This window comes from Tursiops truncatus, chromosome 3 (assembly GCF_011762595.2).
Source record: "Tursiops truncatus isolate mTurTru1 chromosome 3, mTurTru1.mat.Y, whole genome shotgun sequence".
Classification (NCBI taxonomy): Eukaryota; Metazoa; Chordata; class Mammalia; order Artiodactyla; family Delphinidae; genus Tursiops; species Tursiops truncatus.
The window spans coordinates 94,293,626-94,317,406 of record NC_047036.1 but is presented as its reverse complement, the minus strand read 5'-3'; the positions used below and the strand labels follow the sequence as shown (position 1 = coordinate 94,317,406).

The 23,781-nt window shown below is 41.9% G+C and overlaps 1 protein-coding gene across 2 annotated transcripts; it reads left to right on the top strand.

Moving 5' to 3' along the window:
* On the top strand, positions 1–23,519 carry TICAM2 (TIR domain containing adaptor molecule 2). 2 transcript variants are annotated; one of them, XM_019940853.2, is made up of 2 exons: positions 1–142; positions 13,169–23,519. In XM_019940853.2, exon 2 carries the CDS (start codon positions 13,224–13,226, stop codon positions 13,929–13,931), a length of 708 nt encoding a protein of 235 aa, XP_019796412.1. In that variant the 5' UTR covers positions 1–142; positions 13,169–13,223; the 3' UTR covers positions 13,932–23,519. The 2 variants fall into 2 exon arrangements, with proteins under 2 accessions (XP_019796412.1, XP_019796413.1); XM_019940854.3 differs by lacking the exon at positions 1–142 and adding an exon at positions 249–8,035.
* Positions 23,520–23,781: the final 262 nt, after the last annotated feature.

Sequence of the window (23,781 nt, the reverse complement as noted above, 5' to 3'; positions counted from 1 at the left end):
GTGGCCGCGGGCGTGGGGCGGGGTCTGCGGCGCGTAGTGGGCGGGCCGCCTCTCCTTCCCGACGCCCACGGGAAGTCCAGCAGCGCTCGGCGGGCGCGGAGGACGGAGCTACGGCGGAGCTGCCGCGTCGCCCGCCTCCCCGGCAAGTAGCGGGCGTCCGGGCGGGTGGGCTGGGGGCCGGGCAGGCGTGGGGGTGGGCGAGCCGGCCGTCCTTCCAGCAGAGTTGCCTCGCTCTGAAGGGAGCACACCCGCCAACTCTCTGCCTGTCTTTTAAGTTTCATTTTGACTAGGAAACCTATCTTTTAAAGAAACCTCAGAACCCTAAGCAAAGAGCCCAGCGTCTCAGAGGGCTTAAAGGTTCTGTGGGAGCCTCCTCCAGGCACACTTGAGCCAGTGCAGAAAGTTTTGGTTTTGGTTTGCTGATTTGGGATCTTGTCCCAAAGCTAATTTGGCTAAAAATAATTTGGGCTGGCAGCTGTGAGTTCGTTTTCAGAATTTTGTTAGTTAGAACCTCTCCAGTTTTTCATGGCAGTAAACTTTGGTTTTAAAAGTCTTTAAAAATAATCTTAAATAGTGCGTTGGTTATAAATAGAGATAAGCAACTCCATTTTATATCTCACTGAAATCAGAAAGTAGATGGTCATATATAGAATAATGCCTTACATTCTCCTGAAACAAAGTAAATGTTGCTCAGAGTTCCAGCTGTATGTTTGGATGTCTTGCACCTCATCTGTTGAATCACTGGCTCCCTGTGGTATTTTTAAATTTATCCGTTTAACAAGTACCTGCTGATAAATAACTCGCGTTTAAATAATCCCCACTAGACCAAACGTCTCCTAGGTCCCACCCATTTCTTTGCTCCCTTTTACTTAAAAAGACAAAAGAAAGAAAAAAGAAAGAGAATGAGAAAAAGCTCTTTGAAAGACTTGCCTCTAAGCTTTTATTTCTCCTCCTCCTGTTTCCTCCTCCACACTCTCACCTCAGGCTTTTTGTCTCCATCACCCCTATGTCACTTGTGAAATCCAGTGTCTGTGTACATTTCCACTTCCTGTGACACAGTTGTTCGCTCCCTCCTCCTTGATATTTTTTCTGCATTTGGCTTCCAGGTCACCGCCACCTTCTTCTGCATTTCCTTTCACCTCACTGGTCACTCTTTCTGTGTCTCCAGGCTTTTCCTTCTTTTCTCAACCACTGTTAGACTGCCACAGTGCTTGGTTCTTGGCCATACTCTCTTTTGAGCCATAACTTTCTCCCAAGGCAATTTCTATCCCAAGCCATATTTCATGACTATAAATAACATCTATAAGCTGATGACTTCCAAATTTTTCTTTCTAGTTTTACTTCTGTCCTGAGCTCTAGACGCATGTGTTTATTTGCTCAACATCTCCACTAGGAAGTCTGATCAGCATTTAAATGTAGTATGTCCAAACAGAATTACTGATACACACCCACCCAGTCCTCTTCTGTTTGCCCCTCACTTACCTTCCTTATCACAGGAAATGTTACTGCCATTCAGTGAGGCTGAAACTCTAGGGATCATCATCGACTCCTCTTTTCAGCTCTGACCGCACATCCAAGCATCCAGCAAACTCTGTTGACTCTACCTTGAAAACATAGCTCAATTTCGACCACGTATTATGTGCCCTCTCTAACACAAACCACAATTCTCTTTTACTGGACGACTGTGAAGACTCTGATTTGGTCTTCCAGCTTCTACCCTTGCTTCTCTATAGTGTTTCTCCAAACAGCAGTGGTTTTTTAAAAATATCTAATCAGAACTTTCACGTCCCTTCAAAACCTGGTGGCTTCTTATCAGAATCATAAAAACCAAATTCTTACCATGGCTCAAAGCCCTGTGTCATCTCACCCCTGACTGTTTCCTTGGTCTTATCTTCTGCTTCCCACCTGCCTCCCCCTGCCCCGCCCCCGGCCCCGACCTCTCAGCTGGAGTGGCTCTGATCTTGCTCCTGTTATCCTTGCCTGCAGCAGGCCTCTGCTAGGCCATCGCAGGCTGTACACCTTCACTTTCCTCACTCCCCTGTTCACATACTGTCTCAGGGGTTACTGCCTTAGTCCTGGTAACATCTTCTTGTCACTGATCCTCTGGGTTGGTGGCTGTTAGATACTGAGCGCTGTTCTCTAATATTCCACGAAGCTTATGGTACTGTTAAATCCTTATTGGTTGCTAGGACTCTCTAATATTGAAAGTGCACAAGCAGCTTTCTCTTGAGTCTCACTTTGATAAAATGTGCAAGTTTGCCCTTACCGTCTGTGTTTTTATAAAATGCTGTTCCTGGTTTGGAGAAGGTTTGCCCTTTAAGGCTAGTTCTCATTCTTAAATATAGAAAATGAAAGGAAAATACTCTGTTTACTGGAAGGAATATGCAATATTTTTTTTCAGTTCCTTTGCTTCAGTGGGAAGCAGTAGTCTCTGATTCAGAGCGTTGTTGAGTGGTACCAGAAACAGGTAGTTTTAATGGGAAGAAGAAAAATGAAGGCACTTGTTCAGAGAATATTATACACGTCTTTAAGTTGTGTAGTGACTGAGCCAGTGTCAGAATAACAAGATTCATAGCAAGATTCAGTTCTCTTTTTAAAATATGTGGGAATGGAAATGAAAAACAATATTTTCATCTTCACGGAAAGCTGTTGGGGAATAAAAGACCGTTTAATTTACATAATGTTTGTCATTTTAATCCCAAGGAACTAGTTCTGTGATGTTACCAGTAGAATAGGTACTATTAGGCTGGCCAAAAAGTTTACAGAAAAACCTGAATGAACTTTTTGGCCAACCCAATACCTTTCTCTCTTTTAAAAGAACAGAAAAACATTTTTTTTTCTCATTTCAGATTTGGGATTTCAGATGCTTGAATAAACATATACAATAGAAGATTAAATAAAATTTTAAAATAAAGGGATTTGGAATATGGAACAAAGAGTAGGAGGGTTAAAGGAAAGCCATGAGTAAAATCATGATCAAATCTCCTGCCCCAAGCTTCTGTATGTTAATTAGACAGCACTCATCGACCTGGACCTTCCTAGCAGCTGAGAAAAGAGACAGGCTCCACAGGTGAAAAAGACGGTGCCCAGGGGAAGACCAGTTTGTGTATTTTTGTTTTTCTACCTGATAGAAGCAATTTTTAAAAAATTAATTAAACATTTACTTGCTCAAGGACCTGTTTTAGGTACTGTGGAGATGAATATTCTGCCTTGCAGTATGTGTAATTAAGTAAGATATTGGAGGACCCCTGTTGGGTTTAGAGTTAGCAAATCCAGACTATTGGAAAATTTTCATGTAGATTAAAAAAAAAAACAAAAACAGGAGGTCAAACAGTTAAACCTGGAGGTGAGCTCAACCCATCCAAAATGTGCAGGTATGACACATAAGGTATATACTATTTGAGGCATTAAGTGAATGTGACCTCTATTTAAAAACACAAAATCTAGAGAATAATGTATTTACTAAAAAATCTTCTTTTTTCCAGATTACATTATCATCGTAGAAAAAGGGTGTATAGACATAGATACATGTACATTCACACATCTACCATACACAGCTAACCAATGTTAACTTTTTGGTATACTTCATTCCAATCTATTTTCTCTATAGTTTGTTTTTACAAAGTTTTGCAGTATATTTTATTTTATAGTCTGTTTTTTCCACTTATTGTTATGGAAGCATTTTCTCATGTCGTTAAAATAATTTGTAACATTCGTAAACATTTTGATGATTTAATAGGGTTCAACCATATGAATAATATGACATAGTTTATGTTGCCATTCCCTACTTTTTGAACATTTTGATTGTGTACCTCCAATAGAATGTTGGCTAGCCTATGATACTATGTACAAGTTCTCTAATAAGAAAATATAGTCATGTAACTCATACTTCAGAATTGCAATAAAATGTTTCCATAGATCCTGTGACAGGAGAAAGCTGAGCAAGTTTGAGAAACAAAAAAAGACACACATGTAGGGAACTGGGGGAGCAGAGGGAAGAAAAGCACGAGATAAACTTGGAGCTGAAGGAGCCCGATCATGCAGGGCATCCTTGCCATATTAAGAAATTTTGATTCTAAGAGCAGTAGGAACCCATTGCAGGGGTGTAAATGGTAGTAATTTGATCAGTTGTATGTACTTAAAAAGATCGTTGTGGCTGCTGAGTGGAGAATGGATTAGACTGACCAAGAGTGGCTGTAGGAGACCGATTAGGAAGGAGCAGTGTAGTAGACTAGGGGAGAGATGTTGATCTAGAGTGAAAATGCAGTGGGGAGGGAAGCGGAACATTTTGAGATGTGTCTTACAGGTTGGCTTGCTGACAGCTTGGAAGTGAAAGTGTAGGAGTGGAAGGGGAAAGTGTCAGTGATGCCTGAGGTTTCTGGCTATTGTAACTGGGCAGATGATGGCGCCATTTTCCATGGTGGAGAAGTCTGGGAAAATGAGGTGGAAGCTACCTCCCAGGCCAGCAAGGAAGACAAGTTAAAAGTGCTGTACGACACATATTATAAGAAATATGAGCAAGATATTATGGGCAGCCGGAGGAGGAGTACTTAACCTGGAGATCAGAGGAAAAGCATTCTGCCAAATATGACCCTTGAGCTGTATCTTGAAATGAATGTACCATATTTATATTCACACAGTTTTTAAAAATGTAACATAATTGCTCATTAAAAAATCCATACATTTGGATAGGCTGGTCCCTATTCTGATTGAGTCAATAATTTATATGCTAGGGATGATAAAGAGCTATCTGTTCAGCTATCTCTCAACTTGAAAAGCTGTGTTAGGTCTCATATTTGGAATTGTCTAATTTCATTCATTCATTCAGAAGGTATTGTTGAATGCTGGCTATGTGCAAGACTCTGGAGATACAGTGACAAGCAAGACAGATTTGGTGTTAATTCTGATAGAGTTTACAGTCTAATGGGAAAGATGAGAAACTAAGCAGATACTCAAACATGTAATTAATTGTAGTGTGACTAGAGCCATGAAGGGAAGATATAGGGTTTTAGACTCCTACAGATCCTTAACATTTCTAATGCAGGCTTTGGTACCTAAAATGAAAAACACAGGCACTAGCTTAGTTAGACTGTAAGTGTCAATGGGTAGTATTTGATAATTAATCCTTTCCTTTATACTGGGCCTTTGCTATCCTTATGGATTCTGTGCAAGTCCCAAAAGAAGAAAATCAATAAATGACAGCTGACTCTCAATAATGTTATTTCAATAAAGAACAGGTGGATTCAAATTCTACCCATCCTATTCCTGAAGATATTGATCACCCTAGTTGGGATTTTATTTTAATAAAATATTTCCAGTGTGAGGAAGTCTGAAAGAAAAGTCTACGTGTTCCTTGTCTGGCTGGCTCAGGTCTGTTCTGTTGGGTCCTGACAATAAATACCACGGGCGATACAGGCCACACGGCTCCTGTTGGAATTCTTCAACTCTGCCTCTGTAGCATGACATTTGCCATAGGCAATACAGAAATGAATAGGCATGGCTGTCTTCCAGTAAAACTTTACTTATAAAAACAGGTGGCACACCATGTTTTGCTGCTGACCTGCTGTAGTTCCCTGGCCTGGATTTGGATGTTGTATCAATCATAGTTTTGTTGCAGAGAACAGAGTCTACTATAGCTAGTTGAAGCAGGAAAGTGTGCATTAGAGGATATTACAAAATGTACAGTATCACTGGGTAAGTTGAAGAGCTAGAGTCCAGGTTGAGTTTCTAGGAATACCTCAGACCACCACCTACCGTACGGGTGTAGTGGCGCTGGAGCTTTTTAAAAATTTATTTATTTATTTATTTATTTTTGGCTGCGTTGGGTCTTCGTTGCTGCGCGCGGGCTTTCTCTAGTTGCGGCAAGTGGGGGCTACTCTTTGTCACGGTGCGCGGGCTTCTCATTGCGGTGGCTTCTCCTGTTGTGGAGCACGGGCTCTAGGCACACGGGCTTCAGTAGTTGCGGCATGGGGACTCAGTAGTTGTGGTGCGTGGGCTCTAGAATGCAGGCTCAGTTGCTCCGCGGCATGTGGGATCTTCCCGGGACCAGGGCTTGAACCCGTGCCCCCTGCATTGGCAGGCGGATTCTTAACCACTGCGCCACCAGGGAAGTCCGGAGCTGGAGCTTTTGCCACAACCATGAAACCTCCCGCCCGATCAGCAAGCTGCCAGCTCTGAATCACACCAACTCTGCTAGAGCCTTAACCAGCAAAGTCACTGCCTCATGCTCTGCCTCCCTTCATATTTAACTCACACTAGTAAGTACATCTGATTGGCAGAACTTAAATTACATCCAGAACCCTAGCTTCAAGGAAGTCTAGGAAATAGAGCTTTTAGTACTTGTGGCACAGGAAGTACAGGGAGGTTCACTAAAAGGAAGTTGGAATAAGTTTTGCGTGAGCAAATCTGCAGGATCTGTTACAGAACGCCCCTTTGGCTACTTAATATCCATACCTTCCCTTCTTTCCATACCTAAACCTCCAGCAAGAAATGTGCTCTCTTACAATATAATGCAGCCATCCCTGATTTTAAAAAAAGCAAAGAGCACTCACCTTCTCCCAAGAAGCTAAAACCCAAAGTTCTGTAGGTCACCACATCATCTGCAGTATTCATCACAGACATTACCCCGGGACCTAGCACCCTCAGGAGTTAGGTGGCCTCTCTCCTCTCCCAGGGAAAGGGGGAGTAGGAGAGAGAGCTGCCCAGTGACCAAGAGGAGAACAGCTCAGCTCTAAGAAGCTCCCATCCATACTTTTCATCCTTTCTCTCTACTAGCCAGTTCCCTCCGTTTCCAAGCATTCTGAGTTTCTCCTCTCTTCGTGCAATCCTCTCCCCACCCTATGTTCGTTTGTAGCTGTTGGCTTCTTTCCTTCTTAGCTAAGCTTTCCCCTCCCCCGCCCCCTCATCCTCTAGACTCTTGTGCATACTGGTTACTCCCACCATCCCCTGTAACTGCTCCGGTGAACCTCAAGGGGCTCAATGCCTTGGACGCCGACCGCTGCTCGAGGTACTCTCCTGCCTTGGCTTCCGGATTCTGTGCCTGATTTTCCTGCTGCTCGGGTGCCACTCCTCCCTCTCCTTTATGGGTCCCCCTCCTCCAGGTGCCCCTCAGGCATTGATTCTGTCTTCAGCTCTCTTCTTTCTCTTTTCTTTCTACTTGTTTTCAGTTATTCACAGATTTGAGCTAGTGTCAAGGTTTTATCTCCCATCAAGATGCTCTCCTCAGCCTCGGACCTACATGTGTAAGTACCTATTGGACAGCTCCTCTTCCAGGTCACAGGCACCCTAAGCTCCCTGTGTCCCAAACTGGATTAACTGGTCAGCTACATCCAGCCCCCACACCCTGCTTGTCTCAGCAAACGACTCAGCGAATGTAACAAGGCATAGACTTGGGAAGCATACTTGATCCTTCTTTCTTTGTCACCCTCCCAACCCCTGGCACCTCCTACATATCTTCATCTCCACCATACCTTCCTCAGTTCAGGGCTCTGCTTTCTCATCTAGGTTACTGTGACAGCCTCTCAACTGATTGTTCTCCCCATCCAGGGCCTTACAGTCCTTAAGCCTAGTCTCCTTACTCTTGTCTAAAACAAGTCAGATCGTGTCACTCCCCTGCTTAATACCCACCAGGGGCTCTCTGTCTGCCAACACGATCAGGTTCAAAGTCCTGAACCAAGTAAACTAGGTTCCTTACTCACTCTAATCCTTTTTATCTCTCCGTCCTATCTCTCACCACTATCCTCTCCCCTCACACCCCTGCATATTTGGACTTGAGCCATCTAAACACCTGGTGCAAAATGATCCTAATACACTGTGCCCTCTGGTGCTTCAGTGTTTTTTTTTTTTTGCAAGTGCCGCTCCCGCTGCCTGGAAACCGTCCGCCTCTCGGCCTTACTGATGCAGTGCTCCCCACTGCGTGTCCATCCTGAGTGCTCTGGTAGCACCTGTTATTTGAAGGAAGCAGCAGTGCAATGAGTCCTAATCATCTGCTTATCCTGGGTCCACATCCCGAAAACCCAGCAGGTCTTGGTGCAGAGTACGTTTTCGACAACCCTTATTAATAATGACAAAACCTATTTATTAATTGAATTAAGGGAAGAAACTATTAATTTTGTATGTATTTCCCACAAGATGGTGCTATTCAGATAGGAAAGACAACTGAAAAGTTCTCCAGGGCTAAAGGATCCAAGTACTAGATGCCTAAATGTTCGTTAAATGTGTGAAATTTCAGAGGCAGTGATTTAAACACATAAGCTTTTTCTGTGGTAAATGCATGGACAGGTTGAAAATGGTTTATGCATATGTATTTTATTATCAAATTATTACTGATCATTGTTTTACTTAACTGCTTTTTGGGAGCCTCTCTTCCCAAGTGGTCAAAATTTTTTTTAAATGGAAACAGTAACTCTTAATTCTAGGGCAACAAACTTTTAAGGAGGGCTGTATTTGGGTTTTTCAGAGATACAGGACCAGTAGGTTTTATAGAGAGAGAGGGAGGGAGGGTGGGAGATTCATTTTAAGGAATTGGCTCATGTGACTGGCGGGGCTGGCAGGTCCCAAATCTGCAGGGCTAGAAACAGACAGGAGGTGACTGCAGTCTTGAGTCTGAAGGCTGGAAACTCAGGTGGAGTTTCTATGTTGCCATCCCAAGGCAGAATTCCTTCTTCTTTGAGGAACCTCAGTATTGCTCTGGCCTTCACTTATTGAGTAAGTTCCACCCACACTATGGAGGGTAATCTTTACTCAACGTCTACTGCTTTATTTATTTAAAAAAATAGAAATATAGTTGATTAATACAATATTATATTAGTTTCAGGTATACAGCAGAGTGATTCATTATTTTTACAGTTAAAGTCTACTGCTTTAAGTGTCAGTCTCACCTAAAAAATACCTTCAGAGCGACATCTGGACTGGTGTTTGGCCAAACAACTAGACACCATAGCCTAGCCCAGCTGACACATACAGTTGACTCTCACAAAGGTCTTGGTGAGGAAAGTAAACTTTGTATGAAAGAGAAATTCACACTGAAGTTTCAGTTTTTAGTTTGGGACAGGGGAGAGAGGGCTGATGGCTGTAACCACCCTGAGGAACCTCCTGGGAAATTTCTGCATGGAGAGGGGCTGTCCTGGGATAGGACCCAACGGGTGCTGCCCTCACTCTCCTCCAGCCACAGAAGTCTTCTGCTGGGAGCAAGAGTACACACAGACACTAATCGGCATTGGGTGGGGCTGAGGAAGAATAATAACCTTGTGGACATGGTAATCTCACCTCAGTAGCCTCCATCCTGTATCATTTATACTGCAAAATGAGATTGAGGTTTGGGGCAGTCCTAAGGAAGGGGTTTTGCTTCCTCTTTTACTGAGAACAATGAAACAGTCAAAGGGAACTTGTGCAGGTGTCCTCTGCCACACCGACTCACCCCCCTGTAGGCACACAGCTTAGTTCTGCCTTCTCTTATTGCTACTAAAGTGAAACCGTAAAGTTTTCTTTAGCTTCTTTGTTATGTATTTAATAACAATATTAACTGCTGACATTTATGGAGCACTCGTCTAAGCCATTTGATCTTTGTAAAAACCTTAAAGGTAGGTATTATAATTATCACCATTTTACACATGATGAAATCAAACGCAGAGATACACGTAACAGTAATTTGTACAAAGTCTTGCAGTTTTTTTTATAGTAGGGCTGGGATTTACATTCAGGCAGTCTGATTCCAGAGCACGTAGTCTTAATGAGAATGGAATTTTTTATTTGTCTCTTGCATGCTCTGATTCTTCTTCTTTCTTATTTCCTGTAACATATGTGCGCACTTGCCCAGTGTGCATATATGCCGTGCTGTTCTTTTCATCTTACTCCTATTGAATGTGGGGGGATTCCTTTGGCACCTTTGTTTGCCTAGATATAGAGTGAATACATTCTGGACTCTTTCCTTCTTATCCTGGACCTGTTGATCTTCCCTTCAGAACTTCAGTTTAAGGGCTCCATTCTGATGGGTTGTATCTTTCCACATTTCTGTTGCCCTGAAGGGATGTGATTAGCTCAGTTGGGCTGTGGTCAATAGTAATTGGTAGTTTTGGTCTTAGATCTTTTCTGGGGCAAGGGATGGAGGTGGAGGTGTCATTCTGTCAAGTGAAAAGCAAAACCAAACCGGAAAAGGTTCAGTCTTACAGAGAGCGATTTGGCCAAATCTATCACTATGACAAATGCATTTGTCCTTTGATACAGAAATCCTGTTTAGGGCAATTATTCTGCAGATGACCGTGCACATAATGACCTTTGTACAAAGTTATTCATTGCCGCATTGTTCATGATAGTAGTAGACTGGAAACAAATCACATACTGAAGAACGGGACAGTCATGGTACATTCACATGCTACGAGATTATGTAAATAAGAGGAGGTTCTCCGTGTGCTGATATGGAAGGCTCTGAAGTTATATTACTAAGGGAAAAAGCCATCTACTGTCTATCTGTCTATCTACTTACCTACCTACTGCTGTTTGGCAGTGTATGTGTATATATACATTAATACTTTTTTTAAAAAAAGGAAAGAAAAAATATATGTATTCATGAGGAAATATTGGAAGGATATAGGAAAAACTAATAAAAGCGGTCACCAGTAAGAGGCCATGGGGGCAACAGGATGGATGGGAAAGACAAGGATGGGAGTGGGACTTTTCAATATAAATATTTTCAAAGTTTACCCTTCTAAAAAAGTAAATAAAAAAATGTACACACACACACACACACACACACACACACACACACACACACGTTTTTATTCCTGTGAACAGTGATCCTGTGTGCCCCTCCCTTGCAGCCACCTTCACTCTCCTCCCGCTTAGATGAGGGGAAGGAGCTGAAATCTCAGTGTTTTAACCCTGATGCTAACTGTCCCTGTTGGAGGAGGAGGACATTGAAGAGGCTTTGCAGGATTCTCTGTGCCAGCCTTCTCCCCTCCCCTATTTCTTTCTGCGTTCCCTGCCTTCCTTCTGTTCTCTTTGTTGACGGAGTTAATTAGCTCAGGGTGAGCACAGTCAGGTTCTCCACGCTTCCTTCCAGCCTTGAGAACCCCTGTGAAGAATCTGGACCACTTCCCCATCTCTGACTCATGTGGTGGTGGGAAAGGTAGATCTCCAGCGCAGAACTTCCCGCATCTTTTCCCCTTGGCTAACTCCTTACTCTCCTCTCCAAATTAGAAGGTTATGGTGAAGTTTTCAGACATTGTCACTAATTTTCTTCTCGCTGGTCTGCTTCGGGTGGGGGGTGGGGGTGGGCAGGAGTGCTTGGGAGTTGGAACAGCACATTGTAGATTTCTGGAGTATTTTGCTGTTTTTTGCTGACCAGTGTTTAAGAAAAATGAGACGTAAAATTGTAATTTTTATTCATAATGTAATTCTTTGGTTGTTTATTTTTATTTATCTCAAAAGATTCTGTGTTCTGACTCAACACACCATTTTACCTTAGAAGTTTTCAACACTTCTTAGTGAAAATCTTTTATATTACTTCACATGCACTCATCTGCAGCAACTAGTGATTAAGATAATGAAGTTAAGTTGGTTTAACAAACCTATCTCAACGAATAAGTGAAGATCATTTTAATTGATGCTTTAATAGATTTCTCTGGATAGTTTTTTTTTTTAAATTCAGGGGAACCTTCTTTCGCAATTCTGCATGGTAAAACTTTTTTCATGATACAATAAAAAAGTCAGCAGTTAATCCTAACCAGTGAAGAGAGTCTGAGTTCATTTAGGTTTATTAATTGGGATATCAATAGCATTGGAGGGTTGTCATGCCTTAGACTACCACTTGGTGGCTGGCACAGTATATTGTGGATCAGAACCTGAAGTACAGACAGAATAAATGACAGGCAATAGCCAGCAATTCCTTCACTATTCAGAGGCAGTAGCAAACCCTTTCACTCCATATATACATTAGAAAAAAATTCTGTGTTTTTCCTTGTTTTTTCTTCCCATAACAGTTTTTCACCATTTTTGCTGAATGGTTTCTTCTAAACCTGAAATATTTTGGTATATGTAGCTATATATATGTAGGTCATAATGAATAAAATTCTGATTTCTTCTTGAATTCTGGTCTTTGCCAACGAACAATAAATAAAAATGCTTTAGAATATAGCCTATGGGCCCATAGTTTGAAAACATGGAATTTATAATTATCTATTCTAAATTTTCTGTCTTTTGATAAAAAAGAACCCCCCTTGAAACTGCCTGTTTGGGGGTTATATTAACAACACTGCCAACATTATCTGAAGATTTATTTAAATTAGATTTACATGGAGTACCTTTCTTTCACAGCTGATCTAATTCTTACACTCTGAATTTAGGATCTTTAAAATAAAAGAACAAATATAGACTACAGTGATTATTTGTTAATTTCACTGGTGAAAATCACAAGGCTTTGTTTCCAGATTTCACTTCCAAACCAAGATGTTAATTTCTCCCTAGGTGAATAAATGTTTTCTTAAGTATTCCCAAGATTAGCTGGAAAATATATTCCTTACTTTTCACAATCCTTATTACAGTTTCTGCACGAGCCCCACTACAACATGGCCTGATCCTAGACAAACAAAAAGGCTCTGAACCCATGAATTCTGGGCAACAAGTCATTTGACATTTCAGATCTTCTCTTTGTTCTGAGTCAGTAGAGCTGCCTGCTAGCCACCTTTAGGATATTTGTATTCTGTTTTGTATTTGTGTTTGATACAAAAACAAATTTTGTGTTTAATGTTGGAATATTTGGTTTCTTTAGGTTTTCCTGTTTCTAGCTTACACAGTAATTTGGTTATGGAGAAGTTGGATTTAAACTCCATATGGGTAGAGTTGATATGGTACCTTTTCTCTAAAATACCAAAGTAATTTATTTTAATTTGGAGGTTTATAGTGTGGTTATAATACGATTTAAAATTTCCAAATGTCTCCTGTTATATTAAACTGGACCCTCTGTTTAACTTACCTTTGACTACCTGTGGTAGCCCTTGTGAAGCTCAAAAAAGACCAGTGATTTCATTTCCCAATGATCTGTTTGGCAATTCTTTCTTAGAGAACTTTATATTATAATCTTTTTGAGGTTTTCGGGGTGAATGAAATTTTCCATTTTTAATGTTTTGATTAAGTTTACGGTATTCTTCTGCTTTGTTATTTCTCCTTTTAGAATGAAATGAAATGCTGAGAAATAAAGCTTTCCTATTCTGATTTGGATCTTTATAATGGGTATCGGAAAGTCTAAAACGGATCCCTGCCCTCTTTCTCTCACTTGGGGTAAAAGCCACAGTGTGGACACGAGTCAAAGACAGCACAAGTCAGATTCCAAGAAATCTGAAGAAACGTCCCTGAGTGACGCTGCTGCTCATAGCAATACAGCAGAGATGCCAACAGGGGAGCAGGAGGGAGCCAAGGGAGTGGAGGAGATGCCAGAAGAGGAAGCAGAAGAAGAGGTGTTCCTCAAATTTGTGATACTGCATGCTGAAGAAGACACAGACGAAGCCCTCCGAGTCCAGAATCTTCTGGAAAATGACTTCGGCATCAAACCTGGAATAATCTTTGCTGAGATGCCATGTGGCAGGCAGCATTTACAGAATTTGGATGATGCTGTCAATGGGTCTGCCTGGACAATCTTATTATTGACCAAAAACTTTTTAAGAGATACCTGGTGTAAGTTCCAATTCTATACGTCCCTCATGAACTCTGTTAACAGGCAGCACAAGTACAACTCCGTCATCCCCATGCGGCCTCTGAACAACCCCCTGCCCCGAGAAAGGACTCCCTTTGCTCTGCGAACCATCAACGCCCTGGAGGAAGAAAGTCGTGGCTTTCCTACACAAGTGGAAAGGATTTTTCAGGATTCTGTATATAGGATACAGCGGGCTATATGGAAAGAGACCAGAAATACGGTACAAAGGCAATTTATTGCTTGAGACGGAACACACAACACACAACAGGCTCTTGTTTTGTAAAACAAATGATTTATCTCCACTTGAGAAAGCAAATTTCTAGGAAGAGTTTAGATGAAAGAGAACCTTACTCTTACAGAAACTTATGGAGCCCAAGAAAGATAAATTTCTGCAGGACAGTCTATAGAATTGTGGTACTTTTCAATGTTTCCATAAACTTGAAATTGTCAGAGTTTCAAGAACTGTTTCCAAAAAAAAAAAAAGAACTGTTTCCTCTCAGTTTTCCTAGTTCATGATTACAACAAAGGATATTTTAAATTCATATTCCTCGTATTGAACTTGATCAAAACCTTATATGATAGACATTTAAAAAATACAATAACACTGATTTTGTTCTCAAAGGAACCGCAGAAAAAAATGGCCTCGAGAGATCCGAGCGCCCTCACTTTCGAGGCACCTCTCATGAATGTTGCAATAAAGTGTTCCCGGTGTTGTCACCCAGAAATAGGGATAGCTAGACTAGAACATTTAGAATGTTGAGTGCTGATAAATATGAAACCCAAAATAGATGTGAGAATGGTAGGGCTCTTTAAAAGAATCCAATCAGGGGCTGCCCTGGTGGCGCAGTGGTTGAGAGTCCGCCTGCCGGTGCAGGGGATGCGGGTTCGTGCCCCGGTCCAGGAGGATCCCAGCTGCCGTGGAGCGGCTGGGCCCGTGAGCCATGGCCGCTGAGCCTGCGCGTCCGGAGCCTGTGCTCCGCAACAGTGAGAAGCCCGCGTACGGGGGGGGGGGGGGGAGAAGAATCCAATCAAATGTGTTTCCTTTCTGTTGGAATTTGCATATTTGGAGGCAGTTCCCACCACTGATTAGTGGCCCATTTGATGGTATTGTGGTCAGGGACTTCGTGCCTGGTGTTGACATGACTCCTGGAGCTGGAAGCTCTCCATTGTTGGTCATTGTGTGTGACCAGGAGCTTCTGAAAGGTGTATGTATCCTAGGCCAGATGTTCTCCTTTAAAATCAATAACCTCTCCTATGGCAGCTGTTAAAAATTCCTGTCTCACACAATGCCCTATCAAGGAAATATTTCTCAGCTAGGTGATCACAGAGCCTGACACTGTGTGTGTGTGTGTGTGTGTGTGTGTGTGTGTGTTGTAGATCACTTTCAGACTTGGGATAGAAGTGGGCGATGCGTTTTCTGGCGTCCTCTACTAGTGCCCCACACTCATAGCAAACCAGAGGCTCCAAGAGGACCGGGTCCTGTCTTTCACAGCCCTTCTGCGCCAGCTGAGATTGAGGGAGAACCACCAGGTACAGACCAGGGACAAGGCGGCGTGTGAATCAGGTCATGTTGTAATGAGAAAAGCACCAGATGGGAATCAGGAGACCTGGTTGTTCTAGTCCAATCTCTTTCACTGAGGATGAATGGGACCGCGGGCAAGCTATTTACCCTCCTTTATCTGTGAAAAGAAAGGATTGGATTGATGAATCTGTAAAGGCCTTTGTCCTCTCCCAGAATGTGAATAACTAGGAACCAGAAAAGGGAACAAGCAAAAAAAAGGTAGAATTTTATAACGTGATTTTATAATAGTTGCAGGAGCCTTCATATATATGCTCACGATGAAAGGATATTGTATATGTTTACAGTGTAATTGATTTCTAATGCTTCCCATTACATTTTAATAGTCACAGAAAAATATTACAATACGTGCTTACTCAGTTTTTTTTTTTTTTTTTTTTGTGGTACGCGGGCCTCTCACTGTTGTGGCCTCTCCCGATGCGAAGCACAGGCTCCGGACGCGCAGGCTCAGCGGCCATGGCTCACGGGCCCAGGCGCTCCGCGGCATGTGGGATCTTTCCTGACCGGGGCATGAACCCGCGTCCCCTGCATCGACAGGCGGACTGTCAACCTCTGCGCCACCAGGGAAGCCCCTCAGATTTTTTTTTTTAATTTTTAAATTTTTTTCTAGGGACCCTTGAGCAAAAACATTCTGCCCTATTTTTCTTTCTCTTTATTCCCACTTCTCCATATCCCCTACTAACACTAGGGTCTGCTCACAGCTTTCTACAGTCTGCCTCTTCATAGTCATGAATCAACACGTTTCATAATCCTGCAAATAAGTCAAACCTCCCCCACTACTAGTACTTATCAAAGATGAGATTCTTCTCTGTGTGGTGACTCAAAGTTCCCTTCTATCATATTAGCATACTACTCACTTTTTCTTTCAGTTCTAATGATAAGCATTCTTTTTTTTTTTGCCACACTGCTTCCTGTATCTCCAATTTCATATACAAATAAAACATTAACCACCCACCCTGCCTGCCTGCCAAAGTTGGCACATTTAATGCTGGATGGTATTTTTTAAATAAGTGTTTTTTACCTTTGACTAAGCTTGATTATTTCCAAGTCCAGTGAAGACTGTGGAGAAGTGTTTTGAAAAGAGGCATCAATCTGTACTCCTCCACAGAGCACCAGGCACAATGTCTCACTTGATTTGAAGTTACATATATATATTTTTATGATGAATAAAGATGTTAAGTACTGAATAACTGTCTATGCTGAAATTAAACGTTGTAATAAGAGATTATCAAAATAGCTAAACTGAGGATGAGAAGAGGTAAAGGTGTGACGCTAGTCGTGTGAGCGTGTGTATACGCGTGTACACGTGTATAGATTCAGACTTAGAGGGAAATTCTGTAAAATTTTGCCACATGCTGGAGAGCATCCATTTTGGTTGTCTGTGGGTCTCATTGCCCACCCTGGAGCTTCACAGAAGAACCTGAGTTATGGGCTTCCCTGGTGGTGCAGTGGTTGAGAGTCCCTCTGCCGATGCAGGGGACACGGGTTCGTGCCCCGGTCCGGGAGGATCCCACATGCCGTGGAGCGCCTGGGCCCGTGAGCCATGGCCGCTGAGCCTGCGTGTCCGGAGCCTGTGCTCCACAACGGGAGAGGCCACAACAGTGAGAGGCCTGCGTACCGCAAAAAAAAAAAAAAAAACAAAAACCTGAGTTGTGCCTTGTGTGTCAGGATTCTTTCAGCTGTAAGAAACAGAAAAGCCGGTGCCATGTGACTTTTACACTATAAGGTAAACTTACTATCTCACCTAACATTAGGTCCCCTAAGGTATGGTGCCTCAAAGGTGTCATTAAAAACCCAGTTCTTATATACAGTGGAATATTGTGCCACCTTAAAGAGAAATAAAATTCTCATACATGCTATAACGTGGATGAACCTTGAAAACACAATGCTAAGTGAAAAAAGACAGACACAAAATGATACATACTGTATGGTTCCATTTATATGAGGTACCTAGAGTAGGCAAATTCGTAGAGAAAAAAAAAGAGAGGTGACCAGGGGCAGGGGAGAGGGAAGAATAGGGAGTCATGTTTCATGGGTACAAAGTTTCTGTTTGGGATGATGAAAAAGTTCTGGAAAAGGGTAGTGGTGATGTTTGTATGACATTGTGAATGTATTTAATGCCCCTGAATTGTATGGTTAAAATGTAAATTTTATGTATATTTTACCACAGTAATTTTTTAAAAACCCATGTGGTCTTTCCACCTTTTTGTTCTGCCATCCTCAGTTTCCCAGCTGGGCTTTCCTTAGAGTTGTATTACGGCTGCACCAGTGTTAAGCACAGATATTGAAGCATCCAGCCTAATAAGACAGTGGGAGTGGTTCACCCAAGTGAGGAAAACTATTTCTTCACTGCATTGTTGAAAATTGCTTATGGTGATAATAAAAAGCCATCTGACTTCTAATTGGTTTTATTATTAGTTTTAAATTCTCTCTACCTGCATCCAGGCGGACTTCTCCCATCACCTCCCCCTCCCTCACACTGTTGAGTCAGATGCCCTGGTGTTTTTTTCTTTGATGTTCACCGTGTATCTTTATTTCAGTTCTATGGTATTTGAGTATTTTACATTTTCATCTTTACAGGTATCTTTTTAAAATGTTTTAAATTTTATATTGAAGTATAATTGATTTACAATGTGTTAGTTTCAGGTGTACAGCAAAGTGATTGTTATATATATACATATATCCATTATTTTTCAGATTCTTTTCCTATATTGGTTACTACAGAATATTGAGTAGAGTTCCCTGTGCTATACTGTGGGTCCTTGTTGGTTATTTTGTATATAGTAGTGTGTATATGTTAATCCCAACCTCCTAATTTGTCCCTCCGCCCATTCCCCTTTCCTGTTTGAAAACAAACCATAAGTTTGTTTTCTATGTCTATGATTTTTTTTCTGTTTTGAAATAAGTTCACTTGTATCTTTTTTGGTTTTTTTAGATGCCACATATAAGCGATATTATATGATGTGTATCTTTCTCTGTCTGGCTTACTTCACTTAGTATGATAATATCTAGGCCCATCCATGTTGCTGCAAATGGCATTATTTCATTCTTTTTTTATGGCTGAGTAGTATTTCATTGTATGTATGTACCACATCCTCTTTATCCATTCATCTGTCGATGAGCATTTAGGTTGCTTCCATGTCTTGGCTATTGTAAATAGTCCTGCAGTGAACATTGGGGTTTGAATCCCACATGCATCGTCTATAAATTGTGATGTTATACAAGACACATAATCTTCCTGGGTCTCAGTGTTCTCATCCAAAAATGAAGATAATAATGCCTCCCTGGTAGGGTTATTTTGAGGATTAGATGAAATAATACCTGCGAGGTACTCAAATAGTGCCTCACATAACTACCATACCAGTTCTATCCTACTAGAACTATTGTTGTGGCCTACACACATTGACTCTGCAACATGGGATGGGGCAGAGGGAAAATATAATTACCCGCAACCTTGTTCTTGGAACCATTGTGGCTCGTAAGGAATAGATTTTTAAACAAAGAGGAAGCGAGATGCTGGGCCTCGTTTCCGTGTGCAGGACAGTTCCCATCCAGGCACTGACCATTGAGAGGAGCACCCTGATCCGCAGGAGATGTGTGAGCTATAGCTGTTGGCGTGGAGGAAGCTGGGGGCAGGGAAAACGCGGCAGCGGGGCCCCATGACTGTAACAAGTTAGGGAAGTTGGGCCATAGACTAGAAAAGCAGGAAAGTAGACCAGCTCTGAAGCCTGTTCAGGGGAATGGCCCGCCCAGGTGCGGATGACTTCAGCTGTGTGTGTTTGCTCTTGATGCTCAGAAGAGGTAGGTACATTTTGCATATATTTGCATTTCAGCAGGGTAACCCGTTTAACTCAGCCTTCTGCTGGGGCTCAGGAACTGGCAGATAATTTTGTTTTGGCTGGGGATACAGGCTGGATGAAGCCTGGTTAGACTGTTTCCCCTTGAGGTGGGTGGAGGGGTAGTGAGACAAGCACTCATCTGCTTTGCTTCTTCCTGTCCTGACTAACTGGATTTCTACCCTGCGTTCCAGGTTGCTTGCTGGCCTTAATCCCTTCCAGTGCAAGTCAGGGCTGTTTTCCACTTCAGTCCCATGTCGTTCACTTTTGCGGGTCCTAAAGCCTTAGTCGGGCCTTGGAGTGGACCGAAAACCTGTCAGAGCCTCAGGCCTCCTCATGTAAGGAGCAAGGGAAGTAGTTACAGAAGCAACTTCCTTGGGTCCTCCCATCCCATGCAGCTCATTCCTAAATCACAGGCCTGCGTAGCTGGTGAGGTGAGATCTAACACGTCTGCCCTGGGTGTCAGCCCTGTGTCTGTGCCTCTCCTCCACATCACACTCTAACATTGCCCAGTCTGTGTCACCTGATGGGCTATCACGGAACATGACTGTGTACTCTGTACTTGTGGGAAGGGCTGAAGGGTAAGGAGGAGAGTTCAGAAAGCTGCCAGGCACCTGATGAAATGAAACCATAGTATCTGAAAATTGACGTCCTTAAAGCAATGACGGAAAGGAATGAATGAATACAGGAGACCAGTGTTTTTGTCCATGAAACCGATGTTTCTCAGGAGATTCCAAGTAGAAAGAAATGTGTTAGGTTTTGAACACTTAGTGGCTGGGTGGGAACAATATTCTTACCTAAATTTGTATTCCAAGTCATACTTGGCAACCTGCGTTGACAATTAACACATTAAGTATGAGATGGAGTAAATAATACTTGAAAGTGCCGTTAATTAATAACTCAGAGTACAAAAATGATTTGATGAAAGCACAGCAAGTTAACCTGTGGAGGAAAATAAAAGACGGTGGTGGCTCCCCCTCCCCTTTGCCAGTACCCTGGCTTCCACAACTGTTGACTCCATCCTCTACCCTGGTTCACACCTCCCTCCCTTTCTGGCAGGAGCCAGAAAAATTCTGGGGGAAAAGAGCTCCTTTATTTGGTATAGCATGCCTCCCTTCTCTCCAAATAGAGTCAGTTCTGAGTCATTTTACTCTGAGGTGAATAAATAGGAATGCCTTTGTTAGCAAATAACAAGAACTTGCGTTTAATCAGTTTCGCAATCTAATTGGGAATGTGCCTTCCAGCTACCGCCTCAAACAACAGGGTTCAAAGAAGGCAATCTCTACAAACTAGCTTCTCCCAGGGTATTTCCGCGGTTACGTTGGATAGGACATGTAACCCGCTTTACAGATTGCTTAAGTATATTTTATAAATAAAAACACTATCACATGAATCTAAAATTATGTTGGGCTGATGGTTGCACAATTTCACAGACATGCTAAAAACTGTTGAACTGTACACCTTAAATGGGTAAATTTTATGGTCTATAAAATATTGCTCAGTAAAGAATGAACAAACAAAACCCCACAAGGGGCAACAACGAAGTGCTGTAGTGATTTGGAAAACAATTTGGCAATAGCTAGTGATGTTGAAAGTGACAGTATCTTGTGAATCTAGCAGTCCCTCCTCTGGATTTGTACCCTAGAGAAACCCTCTCACAGGTACCCAGAGAAGCACATGTAAGGAGGATGTCTACTACAATATTCTTTGTAATAGTAAAAAACTGGAAACAATCTAAATGTCCATCAGTAGGAGAACTCAGAAATACATGATGGATCATATGGTAATTTTTAAAAATTTAATTTAATTAATTTATTTTTTTATACAGCAGGTTCTCATTAGTTATCCATTTTATACATATTAGTGTATACATGTCAATCCCAATCTCCCAATCCAACCCACCTCTCCACCCCCGCCACTTTCCCCCCTTGGTGTCCGTACATTTGTTCTCTATATCTGTGTCTCTATCAGAAATACATGATGGAAGGTTCATACAGTTGAATACTATAGAGCATTTAAAATAACTAACAGCTACATATATCAACATGGGTAAATCTCAGAAGCATAATGCTGGAGAGGGTACAGCAAGTTGTAGAATAAGATGGACAAACATACCATTTATATAAAGTTATGAAATGCAAGGTGGCATTTTTTTAATGGAGACATACATAGGTGGTGGTATATTATTTCCATGCTTTTCTGTATGTTTGAAATAGTTAATAATCATTTTTTAAGTTCGCACACACTGATGGTCATGTTAAGTGCTAGAGAATTTCCTTACACGTGCAATGATTTGAGGAGTGGAGAAAAGAGGAAGACCCAAGAATCAATTATATGCTGGTACTAATAGGCTTCATTTTTTATCACCTACTGTGTCAGGCGCTTTACTTCCATTATCTCCAATATTCCCCAGTTTCTATATGGCTGGTCTTATTATGTCCAATACGAGTGACAGGAAGCTGAAGCTGGAGACATAAGTCATAAGCCAAGATCAGGGGCTGGTAGTTAATGAAGTCATTGGAATATCAACTGGTCTGGCTCCAAGTCTTGGTTGTTCTTAGGCTCCATAATGCGGCTTCTCAATGGATCTGTTTTCTCAAAGTGGAGAATCTTAGGAGAGGTCTGTAGTACAAAGAGAAAACCATGGCAATTTCTAAGTAAAAACAAGAAGTGACATGGTGAGGTGGCCCTATTTTTAGTCTTCTTTGCCTGGTATGAATAGCTCATGACTGCGAGTCAGGAGATACATGTCCTAACTCTGCTGTGCTGCTGTCTAGCTAATGTTTCCAGTCTTCAGTCTTTAGGATGGAAGTTTTGACCTAAGTTTTGCTTTGGACTTTTTTGTTTTGCTTTGTTTTATTTGCTTTCTTTGCTCATGCTAGGTGTTAAATATGGTAAATGAAACACTGCTTTGATTTAAGGGGAAGAAGAAAAAATTAGAGGGACTGATAAGTGGGGATCACTTTTCTTTCAGGAAAATTAGTGTTGCAAAGCTCCTGGAGACATGTAACTATGTGGTTTGTTGGGTCTTTAAAGCAAAAAGGTTGTTCAGCAATGTATGAAACATTGACTAAAGGAAACAAATACAGGACGTTCACATACACTCTGGTCTATGAGTTTCAGAAGGGCCTAGTTCCAACAAAAATTATTTTTGTAATGCTTGGATCATACTATAGGTCAAATTACTATGACATAGAATGTCGTATGTTTTGATGAGAGTGCAGCCTATGGAGCCACATTACCTGGGCTCAGTCCTGGTTCTACTGTTTACTCCTTGGGTAACTGGGCAAATTGGTTAAACTCTCCATGCTTCAGTTGCCTCATTTGTAAAATGGAGATCATAGTAAAGACTACATCTTAGATTTGTTGTAAAAAGTAAATGGGTTGGGGCTTCCCTGGTGGCGCAGTGGTTGAGAGTCCGCCTGCCGATGCAGGGGACATGGGTTCGTGCCCCGGTCCGGGAAGATCCCACATGCCGCGGAGCGGATGGGCCCGTGAGCCATGGCCGCTGAGCCTGCGCGTCTGGAGCCTGTGCTCCGTAATGGGAGAGGCCACAACAGTGAGAGGCCCGCATACCGCAAAAAAAAAAAAAAAAAAGTAAATGGGTTAATACAGGTAAAGTGCTTAAGAAAGGGGGAATAACTCTTTCATCCTGACTTAGCCCATTATTCAAGGCTTGACTGCTAAGCTATTAGCTAAGCAATTAGATCCAGATCTTGATAGTTGCTCTATTTTTTTCCTTCCAGACCATATTGGTTCACTTTCCTTTGATAAGTTTGCCTAAAGCCAAGGAACAATCCATCTGCCACTTAAACAAGAACAGATTTATTGCTTTTAACTTAAAAAACAAAAAATGTCTGTAAAGGTGAACTCCGTCTTTGTGGGCCTCATCTACATGCCTCCTTCTAGCCCTGCCTGGGTGGCTGTCAGACTCAGAGGCTGTGCTCTAAAGGGGAGGCAACAAAAGGATCAGTAGTCACTGACCCAGTGACTCTAATACTTTCTTTGCTTCACTGTGTTTTATATTGGCTGAAGAATGGGAAGGCTCCCAGCCATACATTCATTGGTCTGTCTAAGTGTGTGCTGTAGTAGCTTCTTCATTCTTCTCTTCAAGCAAAGAGAGGAAGGTGAGGGCAGCTCTAGGCCTGATTGGAACCACTGGGGAGCTTCTGGCATTGGTTAGTGCTCTGCTAGCTACATGGTTGGCTTGGGGAGTAGATAATTCAGACTACCCAACAATTGGGGACTTAGAGGAACACTAGGTCCTGGTTACTATCCTTTTGCTAAGATATTTCTTTTATTTTTCTTTGTACTAACTCATTAGGACCCAAGCTGTTTTCTGTGATTATAACCTACTCAACTTTAAAAATTTGATGTAGTTCTATTTAATTTTTAAAATACATAATATGTTCAAATACTTAAAAATTCAAAGGGTACAGTGAAGCACTCCAGTTTCCATTCTCAAAGCCAGTTAATATCGTCACCTCTTTGTTCTTTTCCAAAGATACTCGATGCGTATACAATCCATAACACATGTGCATATGTACATGATTTTACATCTATCTTACCTACCAAGCAATATCAGCAGTTATCCCATTTCAATACACGAGGAGCTTCCTCATTTCGTTATTCATATTGACTGTCTAATATTTCATTGCTTCGTTGTATCATTTCCTTTA

Bases quoted from the DNA above. Each gene is read 5' to 3' on its own strand.
- TICAM2 (XM_019940853.2), top strand. From the start codon at position 13,224: ATGGGTATCGGAAAGTCTAAAACGGATCCCTGCCCTCTTTCTCTCACT.